Genomic DNA, 21,807 nt, shown 5'->3' with positions numbered 1-21,807 from the left:
ATATTTTCTGCAATCGAGAATGCCTGAGTTTTATGCCCTGTTGGGCTTTGAATTTGAGCTTGTGTTCTGATTGGTTGTCAGACAGGAGTAACTTTGTAGGTTGTTTTTTGAGTCCCAGGCTTGGTTGACTCTTGCTGGGTGATATTATTTATTTACTTACGTACTTACTTACTTACGTACTTACTTACTTACTTACTTACTTACCTACTGGTTCGATTTATATGCCGCCCTTCTCCGGAGACTCAGGGCAGCTTACAATGCGTTAAGCAATAGCCTTCATACTTTTGTATATACCTGCTTAGTAGGGCTTTTGGTCCTCCCTAAGCGTTGTTCTTTTTTATACAAAGTCAATTTATTGCCCCCACAATCCGGGTCCTCATTTTACCTACCTCGAAAGGATGGAAGGCTGAGTCAACCTTGAGCCTGGTGAGATTTGACCTTGCAGTAAATTGCAGGCAGTTGTTACTTAACAGCGCTTTTAGTCTGCTGCACCACCAAGGCTCTTGATGAAAGGGCTTTGGGCAAAATTAAGAGCCTTGGTAGTACAGTGGTCTACGGCACCCTGTTATTAAGCTGGTTATTAAGACCAGCTGCCTGCAATTACTGCAGGTTCAAATCTCGCCAAGGCTCAAGGTTGACTCAGCCTTCCATCCTTTCTAAGGTAGGTAAATTGAGGACCCAGTTGTGGGGGCAATAAGCTGACTTTGTATAAATATACAAAAGTATGAAGGCTATTGCTTAACACATTGTAAGCCGCCCTGAGTCTCCGGAGAAGGGTGGCATATAAATAAATAAATAAAAAAATCCTATTATGGCTCTGCCTGAAGGAGGTAGATCTTTTGTTATGTAGAATAGACTGGCCCAGGCCTTAATGGCCCATTGACAAAGGTTGGGGGGGGAGGAGGGCTGAGTTTCTGCCTCCCTTTTAGGGGAAATATTCTGCCCTTTTAATATTTCCTAAAATATCTCATTTTCCTAGGAGAAGGATGGGTGCTAACTTCCTACAATATTATCCTTTATTTTATTTTATTCCTTGGGGGGGGGGGGAAACAACAGAAAGAGCCATCAGGAAGAGTGAGCCACACACACACAAAAAGGCAGAACAGAAATCTAGCAAAATAAAAATAAACCTTTCCCCCAGCTATCTCCTCTGTCCACGTGGAGAGGCCGCGCAGGGCAATAAAATAAAATAAAATAAAAAACCACCGCTTGATTTTTTTTCCAGCCAAGGAATTTCCGGGAAGGGAATTCCCCACCCCACATGCCATCCTTACAAGCAAAAGATACGGGTCTCATCCGTTGAAGGGAAGGAAGCCGGGTTGAAGGGAAGGAGAGGCGGAAGGGGTGGCGCTTGGGTTCAAATCTTGCCTGCAAGGCGGACGGGCGCCTTTTCGAGCTGCGGAGAAAAGAGCGAGGCTTTTTCTCCCGCGTTGGGAAGGTTCCTCAAGACCGAGGCAGGTATGAATGCACGTGTGGATCTGCCGGCGTCCGCTATCCCTTTCTTTTGCTTGCTTGCTTTCGCTTGTATTGCATTTTTTTTTCCCCCAGCAAAAAGTACGATCGCCGGCTCTCTTTAATCCGGTGTTGCAATCGTGCATCTGGATTTCCGCTGTCTTCTGCCCCAATCAGCCCTCCTTGCCCGCGGGAAGTAGTAAAGGCATAGTTAGAGGAGCGATGTAAGTAAAGGCGTAGTAGGAAGGAACAGTGGCTCCAAACGGCCCTTTAGGATGAAGGGCAACAAAAGAAAAAAAGAAATGCTTTCCGCCAAGGATCACCTTGATCGCCGCCCCCTCGTGCGCTTTTCTTTATGAGATGGGCAACGCGCCCGACCTCACAACCTTTCCTACTCCGGATCGGTTGATCCGGTTTTACCTCCGTGGTGTGGAAAGTTTCACAAGCCGGTTTCTGCGATTAAATAGCTGGGAATATCCGTGAGGTGGAGGCGGTTTGAAAACGGGGCGGTGTGTTACTTTCCTGACCTTCAGGCGATCTTTCTAAAACGGTGTTTTTAACCTTTGGGAACTTTTAAGATGGGTGGACTTCAACGCCCAGAATTCCCCCCAACTACTTTTGGGGGAATTCTGGGGTTTGATGTCACCCATCTTAGAAGTTACTAAGGCTGGGAAACACTGTTTTAAAGAATAAAATTTTCTGTTGCTTTTTTTTTTTTCCTTTTCTTTTCATGATCCCTGTCCTAGCTAACAGCATTGGCAAAAGGATTTTGACTCCTGAGTGAAATAGTACAAACTTTTTTTACTTGGATGATGCTAAGGGTCTTGGCACTCTTTTAGAACTTATGAAAATGTGGTCCTGCAGATCTTTTAGGGGTCCACAAAATCAAAATTATTTGTCAGCCTATTAAACAATTCCCATCAAACTATCCTGAGTGGCGGCAGCTTTAATTTTCAATACGAATAGAATAGAATAGAATAGAATAGAATAGAATAGAATAGAATAGAATAGAATAGAATAGAATAGAATAGAATAGAATAGAACTTTTTATTGGCCAAGTGTGATTGGACACACAAGGAATTTTTCTTGGTGCATATGCTCTCAGTGTACATAAAAGAAAAGATACGTTCGTCACGAATCATAAGGTACAACACTTAATGATAGTCATAGGGTACAAATAAGCAATCAGGAAACAATATCAGTATAAATTGTAAGGATACAAGCAACAAAATTACAGTCATACAGTCATAAGTGGAAGGAGATGGGTGGTGGGAACGATGAGAAGATTAATAGTAGTGCATTGGTAAATTGATATGATATGGTAAATATCAATAAATATAACGCAGATAAATAAAACCTCTTTAGGGGTTTTCCATGATTTTTATAAGTGGGGCGAGGTCAAGAAACACCACATCAAAGCATTGTCTTGTCCCCCTTCCCCACCTTCTCAAACGTGATGGGTTATACATCTGGTCATCTCAAAATCCCAGCCTGGTAGCTCTGCATTCTTGTCAGACAGCCAAAATGGTGGAGGATGATGAGAGTTATAGTTTTAACAAATCTGGAGGACAGCAGGCTTGTGAATGTTGTTGCTTAATACGTTTCCAGATTTCCTTGGCACTGGGGTGGAGCTGTATTGGGAAAGAGAGTTGCCAGAGTTTCAATATCTCTTGAAAGTCCAGGAAGTCTGAATGGATTCTCCTGCCTTCATTCACAGTTGCTGGGTTTCACACAACAAACTGAAACCAGGTTAACAAATATGTTTTGCTTTCTTTTAACCATCGGTATACTCGGTGTATTGACATAGGCTGCCAGAGCAGGGCTGCGTAAATCTAGACAACAGCTAATCGTTTTTTGAGTTTTGTAACCCCGAATAATACATCTGGTTTAATACCGTGTTTCCCTGAAAATAAGACCCTGTCTTATATTTTGTTTGAACCCCTAAATAAGCGCTTGGCCTTATTTTTGGGGAGGTCTTATTATTTTGGGGTACGTGGAGCAAGATGGGACTCCTCTTGCCGTCTTACCTACTGTCTGCGTTTAAATATTTTCAGGGAGGGCTTATTTTCAGGGGGAGGCTTATTTTAGCGCATGTACTCAAAAGCCCGCTTGGGCTTATTATCAGGGGATGTCTTATTTTCGGGGAAACAGGGTACAAAGTTCCCACAAACTCTTAAAACAGTGTTTGGGTTCCTGTTGTATGTTGATCTGCCAACTATCCAACTGCATTTTAGCATAGTCTTGTCTGGTGTATTAAGTCAGTGAGTATATACACTGCTCAAAAAAATAAAGGGAACACAAGCAGAAGACACCCGAGATCTGAATGAATGAAATAGCCTTATTAAATACTTGGTTCGTTACATACAGTAGTTTTGTGTTCCCTTTAGTAGTTTGAGCAGTGTATAAACTACTGTATGTAACGAACCAAGTATTTAATAAGGCTATTTCATTCATTCAGATCTCGGATGTTTTCTGCTTGTGTTCCCTTTATTTTTTTGAGCAGTATATTATGGGGCTCTTTATATGGTTGCTTATATTTAGCTCAATGCTATTTAATGTTCTTCATAAGTGCCAAGTTTGGAGTTTTGGCACTTATCCTATCTTGGGTACACACAATTCAAAATAACCTTGTGAGCTTCAGCAGATAGTTGTTTTGTGTTGTAAAGATGATAAATATTTATTGCTACTAAGTGACTTATTATCTATCCTAACCTTTCATATTACCTCATACTGCCTTTGCCCTCTTAAGTACTCACTAGTAACCCTATTTTTCAGATAGTGAATCCTGACGGTGAGTTAGGGCAATCAGGAAATTCACCACAGAGGTTTTGGTTATCTAAGATTGCAAGCTAAATTCTCTGTATTCTGGAACAGCAGAATAGAATCTGTCCAAAGCAACATCCTGTTAGAGTGTCATTTTTAACATGATGGAGGGAATAAGATTTTCTCTGAAAAGCTTGGCTGAGTTCCACTTAGAAATACACAAAGAATTTCCTGTAGCTGGAACTCATCTTGAAAATGTGATCATTTCAAAGAACTATTAAGAAGACAGAAGTCTGATTATACAAAGTCTTAGTTTTGTCTTTTAAATAACAAGATGTGATTTGGGTGTGCTGGAAGGGGAGAGCCCAAAATTTTTCTATTTTTCTGATGACCAGTATCTACTTCACCTTGTTTAAAAACTCAGCTATTAAAATAGTTTCCTCACTTCTTTGTTCCAGCCTCGTTTACTAGGGATAAAGGGAAAATCCATAAACCCCCAAATCACGTTGTTAAATAGCTTCTTCCCCCCATTAATTTTGCTTGTTGGAAGCCCCATAGTAAGGTCACAGATGGTGATCATGTTACCCTGGAATGCAGTAACCATCAGAAATATAAGCTGGTTGTCAAATTTTGCTCACATGACCATGGGGTCTGTGATGTTCATAAGTGCAAGGACTGGTCATAAATCACTTTTCCAACTCTGTCATAACGCTGGTCATTAAACGAATGGTTATAAGTTGATAATTACCTGTAGTGGTTAGATAACCACTACAGGTCATGTGAATGCAGCCAAAGAATCCAGGTCTAAGGATCTTGATCTGCACATATTTCACATGTAATGGTGCCTAAATGATTGTACACGTGCTGGAAGTTTTCAAATCTTCCTCCAACCCCAGATGGAGTGAGTCAATCTAGTACAGGTAGTCCTGGACTTACGACCACAACTGAGCCCATGTTGGTAAGTGAGAAATTTGTTAAGCGAGTTTTGCTCCATTTTATGACTGTTCTTGCCACATTTGTTAAGTGAATCACTGCAGTTGTTAAATTAGTGGCCCAGTTGTTAAGTGAATCTGGTTTCCCCATTGACTTTGCTTGTCAGAAGGTCGTAAAAGGTGATCTCATGACCCCAGGATACTGCAACCGTCATAAATATGAACCAGTTGTCAAGTATCCGCATGTAATTCACATGACCAACGGGGAATCTGCAAATGTCGTAAGTATGAAAAATGGTCGTAAGTCACTTTTTTCAGTGCCGTTGCAACTTCGAACGGTCAGTAAATGAATGTTGTAAATTGAGGACTACCTGTAGTAAGACAGAAAGAGTAACTGCTAATTATGATAGATTGTTCCTCTCTTCTCATAGGGGGAATTCATCCAGAGGAGCCATGTGAATTGATTAGAGTGTAATTTTTTTATTATTATTCATGTGAATAAGCAGCAACCAATGACTTGAGATGCATCATGTAGGTATTGAATTAAGAGCTGTTTGGCAGTGGAACAGACTGCCTTGAGTGGCACTAAACCCAGTTTAAGATGAGATGGGGCAGCCATCTCTCAACTATGCTATTGATAGGAGGTTAGCCTTAATGACCTTGAGGCTCCCTTCCACTCTGTCACTCTGGTGGGCGAGAAGGGTGATCTCCCCCCCCCCACCCTTTAAACTGGCTCTTTTTTTGTGAATCTTCCCTTCCCCCTTCAACTTTGCTGCTGTTTTGGGGTCCTGCGGCCAAAGGCCAACACAGCCTCTTCCAAAAAGTTTAAATGGCAGAGGAAGTGGCCCTTCTATATAAATAAGTTCACTAGGTTTTTAATTTTGTATTCCTTTTTTCAGTGGCTTTTTGGTGGAGGGCAGCTGTCCCGCCAATGCACTTCAGTGGCATTATTTATTGAGGTTTTGCATCAGTTCAACTGAATTGAGGAACTTCAAGTTTGGGGGTTGGTAGGGTGGGGGGGAAACCACTTTGTACTCTTCCTCTGCCACTTCTAAAATCTTTTGCCTCTGCTGTCCATCCCGCATTTTGAATGTGTTTTTGTAAATTGATCCCTTCGCCTGCTTATCGTCTCTGTAGATCAGGATTTCTCAACCTTAGCAATTTTAAGCCCTGTGGACTTCAGTTCCCAGAATTTCCCAACCATTAAGGGAAATGGCTTTGTTGTCTGTTTGTTCGTTTATTTAATTACATTTTTATGCTGCTCATCTCTATAAGGCTACAGAACCACAGACTCTGGTCAGCTTACAAGTTATGTAATTTGATTAAGTTTCACTTCTCTAATGGGGCATAGCTGGGATTCAAGAATGAAAACTCACCTTTTTCACAACAGGGATCTTCAATCTATGGACCGTGGCTCACTACTGGGCCACAGCCTAATCGCCATCGGGCCATGTGAGTGGCTGGGTGGTGCATGTAAGTCCATGCACATGCATGGGCCCACTCGCGCAAGACTGGTTGCAAGCTCTTGGAGCCCCACTTGCGCGCATGTTGCTGCAAATGCTATGGGCACTCAGGCGTGCATGCACACATGCACATGTGCCTACTCCTCCCACAAAATAATCCCCCCCTCCCAATCTAGGTTGCCAAACTGGAAAGATTGGGGAACTCTGTTTAACAGGAGCATTTTTTAAAAAAAATTTGATTTATATGCCGCCCTTCTCCGGAGACTCAGGGCGGCTTACAATGCGTTAAGCAATAGCCTTCATACTTTTGTATATTTATACAAAGTCAGCTTATTGCCCCCACAAACTGGGTCCTCAATTTACCTACCTTAGAAAGGATGGAAGGCTGAGTCAACCTTGAGCCTGGTGAGATTCGAACTTACAGTAATTGCAGACAGCTGGTGTTAATCACAATGCTATCAGTCTGCTGAGCCACCAGGCCCTATTTTTGGTGTCTTGTCTCCTGGCAGCTACCTGGACAAGTAAATGCTGTTTTCTTAGCAAGTTTTCCAGAAGTAGTTTGTCATTGGCTTCTTCCTTCGGCCAAGACAGAAAAACTGGACTAAAGTCTCCCAGCTGGATAAGAACTCATGGTCTCCTGATTTCTAGTCCAGCCCTTTTAATCACTAGACCAGTGTTTCTCAACCTTGGCAACTTTACAATAGACTTCAACTCCCAACGTTCTCCAGCCAGCTGGGTGATTCTGGGAGTTGAAGTTCACACATGTTAAAGTTGCCAAGGTTGAAAAACACTGCACTAGTTCAAATTTGCACTCTGAAAGCCCTACAGTGTGGCCCTTTGGTTCTCCAATGTGTTCATAACCATCCATCTCTGGAACTTACGTTTTTATATTTTATTGGTGCAATGGCATGTGTCTCACAACAATTACTTTTGCATCAGTATTTTGTTTCTTAATGAATAGGAATAGGAATAGGAATAGAAAAGAACTAGACTAGACTAGACTAGACTAGACTAGACTAGACTAGACTAGACTAGACTAGACTAGAATAGAATAGAATAGAATAGAATAGAATAGAATAGAATAGAATAGAATAGAATAGAATAGAATAGAGTTGGAAGGGACCTTGGAGGTCTTCTAGTCCAACCCCCTGCTTAGGCAGGAAACCCTACACCACTTCAGACAAACAGTTGTTTAATCTCTTCTTAACAACTTCCAGTGTTGGAACATTCACAACTTCTGGAGGCAAGTTGTTCCATTGATTAATTGTTCTAACTGTCAGGAAATTTCTCCTTAGTTTTAAGTTGCTTCTCTCCTTGATTAGTTTCCACCCATTGCTTCTTGTTCTGCCTTCAGATGCTTTGGAGAATAGTTTGACTCCCTCTTCTTTGTGGCAGCCCCTGAGATATTGGAATACTGCTATCATGTCTCCCCTAGTCCTTCTTTTCAGTAAACTAGACATGCCCAAGTTTCTGATGTTTTTGGTGGTGGCAGAGTTCTTTGTATAAAATAAACCTCAATTGTTGTGTGCAGCATCCAGAGAACCACAGATGTGGGGCTGCTTAGCAACACAGTCAATAAACAAATCTGTTGCCTGGTCAGCAGCTCAAGATAAATTCTGCTGTCTCTGTTTAAGTTGGGATCGGTTCCTTTCTGAATTTCTCATTGGTGTTATTCAAACCCAAAGTCAGTTTGGTGTAGTTCAGGGGTCTCCGAACTTGGCAGCTTTTAAGATTTGTGGACTTCAACTCCCATAATTTCCCCAGCCAGCATAATTGCACTGGACCATGACCAGATCCCTGATGTAGTAGCTAAGATGCTGGCCTAGAAAGCAGGGGACACCGTGCGTTCTTGTCCAGCCAGCATGGTGACTTTGGGCCAGTCACTTCTCTCTGCCCAACCCACTTCGCTGAGTTGCTGTTGTGGGGGGGGGGAAAGAGGAGGAGGAAGGAATATTATGCATGTTCACTGCCTTGAGCTTGAATTTCTTATTTTTATTTTATTTTATTTTATTTATTTTTATATGCCGCCCTTCTCCGGAGACTCAGGGCAGCTTACAATGCGTTAAGCAATAGCCTTCATACTTTTGTATATTTTATACAAAGTCAGCTTATTGCCCCCACAAACCGGGTCCTCATTTTACCCACCTTAGAAAGGATGGAAGGCTGAGTCGACCTTGAGCCTGGGGAGAATTGAACTTGCAGTAATTGCCGGCAGCTGGATGTTAAATGCTGCCTTAGTAGGAGGCATTAGCCTCCTACGCCACTCAGGCTCCTGAGTGGCTCCTTTATAAGTGAGGAATAAAAATATAATAAGTGGATGGATGATAGAAGATGGATGGATGGATGAATGGATGGATGGGTGGGTGGGTGGTTGTGTGGATGGATGGATGGATGGATGGATAGATAGATAGATAGATAGATAGATAGATAGATAGATAGATAGATAGATAGATAGATAGATTTGACAATGGAATGGATCCACCCTGAGCAGTGGCAGTCTACCCTAGTTACCGCATCGTGCAAGAGGGGAAGGATATTGCTTTTAAGCCTTGCTTATGCATTTCCTGGAAACTTCAGGCCAGCACCAAACAGACTGTAAAGCGAGATGTGTTTTTTCTTACCCCGGACTCTTTAATCTGTGTAATACAGGTTTTGTTTGTTTCCTGAAGTTATATTCTCCCTTTCCTTCAGCAGCTCAAAATGACACTCCCCTCTCCCTATTGCTTTTCCTATTACCACAACCCTGTAAGGTAGGTTAAACCCAGCTCTGCCTTCTCCAATTCCTCCAGCATCCCATAATGTCAGCTGGCCAAGTTCTTTGATGTTGCTGTGGATTATGGTGATTGTAATCCACTTTTCTGGAGAGAGGGAGAGAACTTGTTTGGGGAAGACTGAGCTAAATCGCAGCAAAAAAAAGTTCATTTCGGAGGAAAATTAGTAATGTGTTGCCTTGAGCTTCAAAAGGAATTATTTTGTTCTCTTCTCCTTTTCTTTGCAAGTTGGGTGTAAACAGTCGCTGGATTTCCGCTTTCTTAACAGAACTGAAATGGGTGCTTACAGGATGCGGTGATGGACAGCCTCTGAGTGGTTTCTGAGTAATCGGAGAGTCACAGCATCTGTCTTCTGCTGCCTTCTCCATACTTGCTCCCACACTGCATTCTGATTAGAGGCCTTTTGGAGAATTAGGGGAGTCTTCTCAAAACATGGCTTTCTGGATGAGATTGGGTGAAGAGTTCATTGGGGTTTTTATACATATGGCCAATAGGTTCCCCCCCAAACAGGATCGGTGGAATGTCCAACATTAAAAGGTAAAGGTAACAGTTTCCCTTGCATATATGTGCTAGTTGTTCCTGACTCTAGGGGGTGGTGCTCATCTCCGTTTCAAAGTCGAAGAGCCAGGGCTGTCGGAAGACGTCTCCGTGATCATGACTAAACGCCAAAGGCGCATGAAACGCTGTTACCTTCCCACCAAAGGTGGTCCCTATTTTTCTACTTGCATTTTTTACGTGCTTTCGAACTGCTAGGTTGGCAGAAGCTTTAACAAATAACGGGAGCTCACCCCATTACATGGCACTAGGGATTCGAACCGCTGAACTGTAGACCATTCGATTGACAAGCTCAGTGTCTTAGCCACTGAGCCACCACGTCCCTTTTTGTCCAACATTAGGAGGTGTCTTATCTGTGCATACCTGTTTGTGGAAAGGAGAAACTGGCCCCTTGTGGCTTTCTCACAGAGGTGTGTTTGGCAGCCAACGGAGGCAGTCCAAAGGGAACTTAGATTGATTGGAGCTGGGTCTACATCCAGGGCTGAGAAGCAGATAAAGAAACTCCATGTTCAGAGGAAGTCTATCTGTACTAGGAATGGACTTTAGACTTTGCTTTGCTCACATGTCCTGGCAAGCATCCCATGGTGGATACCAGATACTGGACGAGATATGATCGATGGATATGATTATCTTCAATTCAGACACATGCACACCCCAGGAAAATTATCAGATGGAGCAAGATTCTTATAAGGCCACTGAGTGGGAAGCAATTAAAGGAAACTTAAAGGAATTTTATTGTTGTTACCCTGTTTCCCCAAAAATAAGACATCCCCTGATAATAAGCCCAATTGGGCTTTTGAGTGCATGCGCTAAAATAAGCCCCCCCCAAAAAAAATATTTAAACGCATGCACAGCCAGTCTCCGCCATTTCCTCTTGTTAGAGTTAGGAAAACAGAGCTGGAAATCAGGTAAAACGGCAAGAGAAGCCTCATCTTGCTCCACGCGCCCCAAAATAATAAGACATCCCCGAAAATAAGGCCAAGCACTTATTTCGGGGTCCCAAAAGCATAAGAAAGGGTCTTATTTTCAGGGAAACACGGTAGTTGCAAAGTCGTGTCCAACCCATCGCAACCCACGGACAACGTTCCTCCAGGCCTTCCTGTCCTCTACCATCCTCTGGAGTCCATTTAAGCTCACGCCGACTGCTTCAGTGACTCCATCCAGCCACCTCATTCTCTGTCGTCCCCTTCTCCTTTTGCCCTCCATCTTTCCCAGCATTAGGCTCTTCTCCAGTGAGCCCTTCCTTCTCATTTGGTGGCCAAAGTATTCATCTTCAGGATCTGGACTTCTAAAGAGCAGTCAGGGTTGATCTCTTCTAGGACTGACCTGTTTGATCGCCTTGAAGTCCAAGGGACTCGCAGGAGTCTTCTCCAGCACCATCGTTCAAAGGCCTCAATTCTTTGGCGTTCAGCCTTCCTTATGGTCCAACTTTCCCAGCCATACATTGCAACTGGGAAAACCATAGCCTTGACTATACACACTTTTGTTGGCAGGGTGATGTCTCTGCTTTAAAGGAATTAAGTAGCTGATTTTAGAAGGGAGGGGAAGAGGAGGTGTCTTCTTGTTACTCTCCCCTCCTTTTTTTTTTCAATCAGGCTCCCCTCACAGCTATTACCCTCCAGAGTAACTTCTATTGTTTTTATTCAGTGGTATCTGCAGAGTGTTAGGAATGTGTGAAGCTTAAAAGCAATGAAGATTCTTCAAGTCAGAGAAGATTCTAAGAAATCAGAGCCTCTCCCTTTTTCTCTTTAAATGTGAGGCTGAGAACTCTTTCCTTCTTGCACAAGTCATTCATAGTACGGCTAGTTCTCCACTTACGACCAGTCACTTAGTGACCATTCAAAGTTACAAAGGACTTCCCCAGAGCTACTTATGACCCAGTTCCAATGTTATGATGGCCACGCCCCTGCAGTCACATGACCAAGCATGTCAGGAACACAGCGGACCCATGTTTACGGTCATTTGCAGTATCCCGTGGTCACGTGACTATCTATGTATGTATGTATGTATCTATCTATCTATCTATCTATCTATCTATCTATCTATCTATCTATCTATCAAGTGTTTTTCTATCGAGACACCTGGTCTACCCCAGCATGTGGGAGGGAGCATACTGCATCCCTTTCGCCTTTCAGCTCCAATCCAGGAGCCCTCAAGCAGTCGCATTCACGACAAACCATTTTATACCAAATTTATATTTTGCTGATAAAGAAATAAAGGGAGACTAGTATAGATCTATTTCAAGCTATTTAGTTCTCATCAGCTAGCCATACCCTTACTTGGATTCAAACTTGGGCTGCCTGCATGTTAGGCAGTTGTATTAACCTCTGAGCCACAAGTTCTCCTCCCGTCATCAGCTTGAGCCAGGGGAGAGATTATTAAATAGCTTGAAATAGATCTATACTAGTCTCCCTTTATTTCTTTATCAGTGAAATATAAATTTGATATATATATATAAAGTGTTTTTCTATCGAAGCACCGGGTCTACCCCAATATGGGAGGGAGCATACTGCTTCCTTTTCGCCTTTCAACTCCAGTTCAGGAGCCTCAAGCAGTCGCATTCACGACAAACCATTTTATACCAAATTTATATTTTGCTGATAAAGAAATAAATGGCGACTAGTATAGATCTACTTCAGGCTATTTAGCTCTCATCAGCTAGCCATACCCTTACTCAGATTTGAAACCAGTTTTTGACAAAAAACGCCCATATCAAACAATGGGTTTGCTTTTACGATCACAGTGTTTGTTTTAAAAGGTCGTAAAATCGGATCAGTCCCATGGCTGTCCCACTTTATGACTGTCACAAGTTACAACTCCATAAGCAGGCTCCATTAGGATCGTAAATTGAGAGCTACCTCTATTGCTGTTGTGTATGTGACTGTCTTTTTCTGAAAGTTGCGTTTCCGTGAAGGCAAGGCAAATGTTTTTGACCCAGGTGTGTGTCTAAATACTGCCCAATTCTACCTTGGTTTTTTAAATGGACAGAATATAAAAGACGTGCCCGAAGAACCAAATTTTAGACCATCCTTTTTAGTTTTCTTTCCTTTCCCACTTCCCTCAAACTTCTTTCTATATATTTTTGTCTTGCAGATTACAAAGTTCACCAGCGGAATTCGAAAGGAGATTTAAAGGTGTCGGTTGTAGCAGTCACACCCCTGGAGAGCACGTGGTGGTGGATTTCTAGATCTCAGAAACTTTGGGGAACAGGAGATGGCCAATCCTTTGAAACAAGTTTTTAACAAGGATCGGACCTTCCGGCCTAAGCGGAAATTTGAACCCGGGACACAGCGCTTTGAGCTTCACAAAAAGGCCCAGGCATCCCTTAATGCTGGGCTGGATTTAAAGCTGGCTGTGCAGCTCCCTCATGATGAGGAGCTGAACGATTGGGTAGCTGTTCATGTGGTGGACTTTTTCAACCGCATCAACCTCATTTATGGGACAATCAGTGATTATTGTACAGAAAAATCCTGTCCGGTCATGTCCGGCGGCCCGAAGTACGAGTATCGGTGGCAGGATGAGAAATACCGCAAGCCCACTGCTCTTTCTGCGCCTAAATACATGAACCTTCTCATGGATTGGATTGAAGTGCAGATCAACAACGAGGATCTCTTCCCTACAAACGTTGGTGAGTTGGTGGGAAGGGAGTGAAAAAGCCAGGAAGAAAATTACAGAATTGAGCAGAAAATGAACATGAGCCTATATGGTGTGGCGTCACTGCAAAAATGGCTGACATAACTGTATACAGGTAGTCCTCGACTTATAACAGTTCATTTAGTAACCGTTCGAAGTTACAACGGCACTGAAAAAAGTGATTTATGACCGTTTCTTAACATTTACGACCATTGCAGCATTCCCATGTTCAAGTGGTCAAAATTCAGACACTAGGCAACTGACTCATATTTATGACGGTTGCAATATTCTGGGGTCATGTGATCACTTGTTGCAACCTTCTGACAAGCCAGGTCAATGGGAAAACCAGATTCAATTACCTAATTGCTAACTTAAAAACTGCAGCGATTCACTTAACAACTGGGGCAAGAAAGATCGTAAAATGAAGCAAAGTTCACTTAACAAATCTTTCACTTAACAACAAAAAATTTGGGCTCAACTGAGGTACTAAGTCAAGGACTATCTGTACTTAATAGCAGGGTGGATAAAAAATCAATGATTTTTTTTAAAAAAAATAAAAAAAATCGGATTTTTTTTATTTAAATCGGATTTTTTTGATTTTTATTGAATTTATTTTAATAAAAAACTTTTGGGGTAAAAAATCTATCGTAAGATAGTTTTCTATTTAAGATACATAAATAATTTAGTTTATTCAGCATGAAATGGAGCTTAGTTATGTAGCACAAGGTTGTATATTCTGCAACACTGGGACTATCAGTGAGTCAACAGTGGGTCAAAGGAGTAGCAGAGATGACAGTTGCTCTTTAAAAATTATGATTTAAATCGAGTTGATTTAAATCAAGTCTTTTTACTAGTGATTTAAATCATGATTTAAATCAAATCCACCCTGCTTAATAGTCACTTAATGGGGCTTTTTGGGGCCCATTTTTTAGGCTTTTTTGGCCCATTTTTTTCAGAAAAAAACGGGCCAAGAAAAGCCTCAAAAATGGCCCCCAAAAAGCCCTGAACATGGGCCAAAAAAAAGGCTTGAAAACGGGCCGAAAAACCCCCCGGAAACAGGCCGAAAAAAACCCTGGAAACAGGCCGAAAAAGGGGAAGCCAAAAACTTTTTGTTGTAGTTTGTTGTCCTCTTCTAAATTTAGGTGCGCCTTATAGTCCGAAAAATACGGTAGATTTTGGGGGGATGAGATTTATGCTTGGATGAAGTTGTAGATACCTTGGCTTTGTAATATGTTCAGAAAAGTCAAGATGGTCATAAGCAGGAATGATGTGATTGAAACTGCTTTTTAGGCATGTCACTGAGGACATGGCTGACAGCAGGCTGAAAAAATGCAATGGGTTGAGACTCTATATAAGAACCCTTTTTACATTGTTGAAAAGACGAAAATAAAACCAGGTGGATTGACTCCTAAATAAAGAGCTGCAGGGGCAGCTCTTAAGGAACTTAAGATTCCCAAAGACAAATATTGGCTGAACATAGAAGAAATTTCTGAACAATGAAAGCAGTTCATGAATGGAGCCACTAACATATAGAAAGGAATCTGCATTTTGAGTGCTGATTTCATTACGTGACTTTGTGCAATAGCTGTGGGGCCCACAATGTTTTTTTTTTAAAATGGTTGCAGTCTTGAGAGGATTCCGTTTCATGAGATTTTGATTATTCCTGTGATTGGAGACTTTAGTTCAGGAAATAAAAGGGAAAAAATGCTCAGCGGTTGAGAGTTGGGCAGCAGACAGATTTAATACATTAAATTATTAAATTTCAAGCCAGATCTCAGATAACTAGGTTTCAGGCAATATATAATCCATGATGTTCTTTGTCAAATTTTGTAAACTAGCAGCCTCCTCCATTCCCTTCTCTTAATTCCACACACGCCCCATCCTGCCTTTGCACTCTGTGATGGCTATTGATTGAAATCCATTTAACTTTGCTTCATCTTCTCTACAGCTGCCTTCATGCTCAGCTCTGGTTTGCTTAATTCTAATCTGTTGACTAAGCCACAATTGGCTGAACTCTCAGAATAGTGTTCCAAACGCAGTTTATATCTTGGTAAAATCTTAAATTATAGCTGCCTATTTTGGCTACAGCGTATATAACCCACGTCTCCTTGTGGTAGCTCTTCCTTATTTTATTTCCTCTTCCTGGGTGCTGGAAAGAGACACTCCAATTTTGGGAATATGCAACTTGCATAGTTAATACTGGCCTGGTCCCCTAAATTGTCTGCCATCTTTCCTGCCCTGGATATGATAAATTGATTAAATAAATCAAGGGAGAGAGGGAGCGAAGAAAGGAGATGGGAGGGGTAGGTAGGAGATGGGAGGAACAAGAAGAGATGGGAGGGAGGGAGGAGATGGGAAGGAAGAGAGGAAGGGAGATGGGAGGGAGGGAGGAGATGGGAAGAAAAAAGAGGGAAGAAGAAAGGAAGGTTAATTGTCGTGGTCTTCCACAGGTACTCCATTTCCTAAGAACTTCCTCCAGGTTGTGAAAAAGATCCTCTCCCGTCTCTTCCGCGTCTTTGTCCATGTCTACATCCACCACTTTGATCGTATCGCCCAAATGGGCTCGGAAGCCCACGTGAATACATGCTACAAGCACTTCTACTATTTTGTAAAAGAGTTCAATCTCATAGACAACAAGGAATTGGAGCCTCTGGTGAGTACAGGGTCATGCTGACTTCCCACTTGGGGAGCCTTGGTTCCGGTAGATGAGATGAGAGGGATGGAGGGCTCCCCATCCTGAGCTCCCCAGGTATTGCGCAGTTTCTGCAGTTTGTTCTTCAAGTTTCACCCTAGAACAGGGGTCTGCAACCTTAAACACTCAAAGAGCCATTTGGACCCATTTCCCACAGAAAAGAAAACATTGGGAGTCACAAAACCTGGGTGGGCGTGGCCAACTCGACGTCAGTCACTTCCACCAGTCACATGACCCGACCCACCCCTTAGCTATGCCTACCCAGCCGGTCATTAGGGCAGAGAACCGGTTGTTAAAAATCACCTGGAAACACAAAACCCTTTTGACATTTCTCTCTTCCTCCCTCTCTCTCCTCCCCCCCCCCCCCCGGCCTCTCTCTGTATCTCTCTGTCTCTGCCCTGGCCACTTCTCCATCCTCTGCCATCGCCCTTACTATCAGGTTTCAATGTCGTCTCAAAGAAATTGCATTTCCAACAAATAGTCTTTGATGAAATCTTTCATTTATTAAGCACGACAATCTGTCCCCGATTAAGTCATAGCCAACACTGACTTCCTGACCCCAAACCTTCCCTTTCCATTCCCCAATTCTCTGCGTCTCATTGGCCATCTTCCAAATCACTCTCCCCATATCTACTACTTCAGCTCCCAGGAATGTCCCCCCTCTTAACCCATCTCCTAGGGGATATTATCTTCAGGGAAAATAAGTAGGTGAAATGTCAAGCGTCCTTTTGCCAGCTGCCCCCTCTTCTCCTCTTTATGTCAGCACTGGAACGAATGTAGTTTGAAGTGCTGACACTTACCTTCTCAGGCCAGGCAAGGAGGGACTGGGAGGGGAGGGCGAGGGGCGAGGACAGCTAGCGGTGGGCTCACCCGACAGGGAGCCACAGCAGAGGGCCCAAAGAGTCGCATGTGCCTCCGGAGCCGCAGGTTGCTGACACCTGCCCTAGAATAGTGGGATTTGGCAATCTGCATTTTTATTTAATGAAGAGCCACAGAATTCATTAGGGCGTGTTGTTGTTAAAGCTTGTATTTAATTTATTTAATCGCCCATTCCTGAATGGCTTACAATAAAACAATAAAAATACATCTTAAATAACCATTAAAAACAAGGAAGATTATAAATAAATAAGACCATAGATCAGTGGTTTTTTTTTAAATGAATATAAAAAGAATATATAGTACTATTGCCTTTCATTACTCTGATGCATAAAATGCATGCCATCAACTTGAGGTTTTATTTACCTATTACGGCAATTAGGATTAGATATTTAACCAAGTTGTATAAACATTAACATCTCTGCAGAAGAAAAGAGAAACAAGGAAGGAAAGGGAGGCACGCCCAGGTGCTTTCCATCTAGCTGGACAATCCTTCCAACAGCTTTATGGTAGACAAGGTGGAATAAATGACATCCGACTATTGAGATTTATTCATTTTATTTATTTAGAAAGTGAACTTGGCTATCTATTTTAGGTAGGCAGTTCTAGGCAACTAACAGCTGTCGGCAAGGAAACAATAAAATCTCTATAGACACAACCAAAAACAGAATGAAAATAGTCATGTAATAATGGAAACACTATATAACCCAGTGTTTCTCAACCGTAGCAACATAAAGATGTCTGGACTTCAATTCCCAGAATTCCCCAGCCAGTACACTGACTGAGGGATTCTGGGAGTTGAAGTCCACATTTCTGAGACTATTCCATAGGTGAATGCCACAAGAGAGAAGGCACATCTTCTGGGTTTTCAGAAGACAATCTTGTTTAACCAAATGGACCTGGAGTGCGCCACCAGTACCATCACCTTTACTGCAGGGCTGTAAAGGTGATTACCAGCAGCTTGATTTGCACCCAGAACTACCCTGACAATGTGATTGCTAAGAGATGGGGGGGGAAATTGATGGAAAAACTGGAAGAGATGCCCATTTAACCCCTGGTGCTTGGTGGTAGTGTGGTATTCTGAACTCTGAACCCAGCACTGTTTAGGTAGAATGTTTTCTTTGGAATAGAAAGGAATTTAAATGGCGTACATTTCCATTCTCGGCAGTAGTCCTACCCAGCTGTTCCCTATATTGAAACCAGCCTCCATTAAGGCAAACAAACTGTTTTTGAAAAGAAAATACAGGCAGTCCTTGACTTATGATCACAATAGAGCCCAAAATTTCCATTGGTAAGCAAGGCAGTTGTTAAGTGAGTTTTGCTCCATTTTACAACGTTTTTTGGCCAATGTTCTTAAGCGAATTGCTGCAGTTGTAAAATCATGCAAGTTGTTAAGTGAACCTGACTTCCTCTGTTGACTTTGTCGAAAGCCAACTGGGAAGGTGACAAATGATGATCAGTGTTCCCCGGACAGCAGAACTGTCATACATTCATCGAAGGTACCAAAGCACCCAAATTTTGATCATGTGACCATGGGGATGCTGCAACAGTCATAAGTGTGAAAAACGGTTGTAAGTCATTTTTTTTTTCGGTGCTGCTGCTGCAACTTTGAATGGTCACTAAAAGGACAGTTGTAAGTCGAGGCCTACCTTTATTTTACTCTGAATGTAATTCCCACTCAGCTTTACGTACATGACTTTGTTTACTTTTCTTGCAATTTTTTTAAAAATGGCATTAATTTTGAGATCTTGTTGCATGGATAATATACTAGCCCTGATGATATTACCTGGATTAGGTAATGGAACGTCTGCAAGAAAGCAACCAAACTCAAAAAGCACCTCATACTTCCTTGAATTACAAGCAGTCCTCAAGTTACAACCATAATGAAGCCTGCCTATCACGGTCATAACTTTGATGCTTGTAAATCAGGTTATCCATGGGTCCAACCTGGTTTAATGACCATTTTTTGTGTGTGTGGCGGTCATTAATCAAACCGGTGGTTTGCTATGGGCTGGTTTTGCTGAAAACGGAAGTAAATGTAGCTTTTCAGCCACACTGTTGTAAAGTGTGATCATGTGACTGCAGGACTCTGCCAATGGCAGAGTGCTCAGGGTGGAGTCACCTGACCTGTGAGGGGAGGCAGCCATTGAAACTTCAAAATGGAGTCGTAAGTACCCCCAGGAAGCGCCATCAGAACTTTGAATGGTCATTAAGTGACTAGTCGTAATTCATGGACTACTTTAGTTCAATACACAGGTAGTTATCCGACTTACAATGGTTCATTTAGTGACCACTCGAAGTCATAATAGCATTAAAAAAGTGATTTGTGACCGTTTTCACTTATGACCATTGCAGCATCCCCATGGTCACATGATAAAAATTCAGACACTTGGCAACTGACTCCTATTTATGACAATTGCAGTGTCCCAAGGTCACATAATCCCCTTTTGCGACCTTCTGACAAGCCAAGTCAGTGGAGAGAAGCCAGATTCCCTTAACAACCATATTATTATTAACAACTACAGGTAAAATGGGGCAAAACTCACTTTTAAGAACTGTCTCCCTTAGCAGCAGAAACTTTGGGCTCAATGATAGTCATAAGTCAAGGACTACCTGTATTAACCTATTTTTTTTTTTTAGAAAATGTAATTTCTAAGTGACGTTTAAGTGTCCTCTCTTTGACAGAAGGACATGACTTCGCGGATGTGCCACTGACATCTTGGGAATTTGTCTGCCGTCTTTCAAGCCAATGCCATCCAGATTGGAGACATTCCTGCCCAACAGATGAGATCTTATGATCTGGAGGGACTTCCATTTTTATACATCTTTTTATTTTTATTTTTAAAAAAAGAGCTTTCAGGAGCTCTTGTAATGAATTCTTTTGTAAAATCACTCTGATTGTCGGGATGATGTTTGTTTAAGAAAGGAAAGGACCACCATTAAGTGTTAAGGCATCCTTTAAATCTCCATGTCTTTCTTCTCGCATCACATGGATGGGGGGGGTGGGGGTGGGAGGCTGATTTGGAAATGTTATTTTGAGGTTTCCCACCAAAATCACCTGGGCTTCAGAAAGACAACACCTATTGTGTCAAGGGAGCCAATTTAAATGAGTAAACCACTGACACACCTGTAAGTAGTTTAGGAGTCTGCTTAGGCCATTACGTGGAATCACCTGTGTTGCAAAAAATAATAATAATAAAAATTTTAGCACTTCTTTCACTTGAAATCTCCTGTTGGCATATGTGTATGCAGCGGCTGTTTCCTGTCCTCCCAAGAAGAGGAAGGAAATAATCTTGTGGCAATGTAACTTTTCTCTTTTGGGTCACGCACAGTCCCAAGTGATGTTTGGGAACTTGGAATTTATGGATGGCGACTGCCTCCCCTGGTTTACAGGTAGTCCTCGCCTTACGATCACAATTGGGGCCAGAAGTTCCATTGTTAAGCAAGTGCACTTGTTAAGTGAGTCTATATCCGATTTTACAGGTCATTAAGTGAATTAAGGGACACAATGGCTCAGTGGCTAAGACACTGAGCTTGTCGATCAGAAAGATTGGCAGTTTGGCGGTTCGAATCCCTAATGCCGCATAATGGGGTGAGCTCCCGTTACTTGTCCCAGCTTCTGCCAGTCTAGCAGTTCAAAAGCACGTAAAAAATGCAAGTAGAAAAAATAAGGACCATCTTTGGTGGGAAGGTAACAGCGTTCCGTGCGCCTTTGGCGTTTAGTCATGCCAGCCACATGACCACGGAGACGTCTTCGGACAGTGCTGGCTCTTCGGCTTTGAAACGGAGATGAGCACTGCCCCCTAGAGTCGGGAACGACTAGCACATATGTGCAAGGGGAACTGTTAACCTTTACCTTAAGTGAATTCTGCTTCCTCCATTGATTTTGTTCATTAAAAAGCTCCTGGGAAGCTTGTAAGTGATGTCTATGGACGTTCTCAGTAATCCAAGTCGTAATTGTTTCTTTCATGCTGCAACTCTTTTAAGTAGGTACCACTTGCCAAATGCTAAAATTTTGATCACATGACCATGAAGACACTGCATTGGTCATAAATGTGAGGACATTTTTTTTCCAGCAGCGCTGCAACTTCGAACGGTTGCTAAACAAATGGTTGTAAGTTGAGGACTATATATGGGAGTTTTCCAATTTTCTACCTACCCCTCCTCCTTTTTTTTTTTTTTTTTTTTTGCTTACATGTTCATAAAATAAAATAAAAAAAATTTGGAAATGATGTGTAATTACTTCAGTGCAAAACCTTAAAAACACTACTTTTTTTGCAATTTTTTTAAAAAAATTTAAACAAATAAAACATAAAACATCCTTCATCCATTACAATTTCAAGCAGTGTGTTGGTCAGTTACAAATCCCTTGTGCTTCTTCCCCATAATCATATTTTACTAATTATCTAATTTCTCATATTATCAACCTGATATATATCTTTATATCATTATTCTCATTTGTCATTCATTTAACCATGGCATTTTTTTTTTTTTAATTTTGATTTATATGCCGCCCTTCTCCGGAGACTCAGGGCTGCTTACAATGCGTTAAGCAATAGCCTTCATACTTTTGTATATTTTATACAAAGGCAGCTTATTGCCCCCACAAACTGGGTCCTCATTTCACCTACCTTAGAAAGGATGGAAGGCTGAGTCAACCTTGAGCCTTG

The 21,807-nt window shown here is 42.0% G+C and overlaps 1 protein-coding gene across 3 annotated transcripts; it reads left to right on the top strand.

The window, feature by feature from the left end:
• The first annotated feature begins 1,349 nt into the window (after positions 1 to 1,349).
• Positions 1,350 to 20,363, top strand: MOB3A (MOB kinase activator 3A). Of its 3 annotated transcripts, none has more exons than XM_070931800.1 (4): positions 1,350 to 1,454; positions 13,030 to 13,564; positions 16,020 to 16,222; positions 19,823 to 20,363. In XM_070931800.1, exons 2-4 carry the CDS (start codon positions 13,150 to 13,152, stop codon positions 19,850 to 19,852), a joined length of 648 nt encoding a protein of 215 aa, XP_070787901.1. In that variant the 5' UTR covers positions 1,350 to 1,454; positions 13,030 to 13,149; the 3' UTR covers positions 19,853 to 20,363. The 3 variants fall into 3 exon arrangements, with proteins under 3 accessions (XP_070787901.1, XP_070787900.1, XP_070787902.1); XM_070931799.1 differs by having other exon boundaries at positions 1,350 to 1,458; XM_070931801.1 differs by lacking the exon at positions 1,350 to 1,454 and adding an exon at positions 1,858 to 1,879.
• The last annotated feature ends 1,444 nt before the right edge of the window (positions 20,364 to 21,807 follow it).

The sequence above is a fragment of the Pituophis catenifer genome, unplaced genomic scaffold (genome assembly GCF_029215685.1).
Source record: "Pituophis catenifer annectens isolate HBS135680 unplaced genomic scaffold, rPitCat1.0.hap2 SCAF_1, whole genome shotgun sequence".
Taxonomy (NCBI): domain Eukaryota; kingdom Metazoa; phylum Chordata; class Lepidosauria; order Squamata; family Colubridae; genus Pituophis; species Pituophis catenifer.
The sequence above is the reverse complement of the archived record's forward strand: the minus strand, read 5'-3'. Positions and strand labels throughout refer to the sequence as shown.

Bases quoted from the DNA above. Each gene is read 5' to 3' on its own strand.
- MOB3A (XM_070931800.1), top strand. From the start codon at position 13,150: ATGGCCAATCCTTTGAAACAAGTTTTTAACAAGGATCGGACCTTCCGG. The intron at 13,565-16,019 runs GTGAGTTGGTGG...GGTCTTCCACAG, and splicing joins TCTCTTCCCTACAAACGTTG to GTACTCCATTTCCTAAGAAC. The intron at 16,223-19,822 runs GTGAGTACAGGG...TCTCTTTGACAG, and splicing joins ACAAGGAATTGGAGCCTCTG to AAGGACATGACTTCGCGGAT.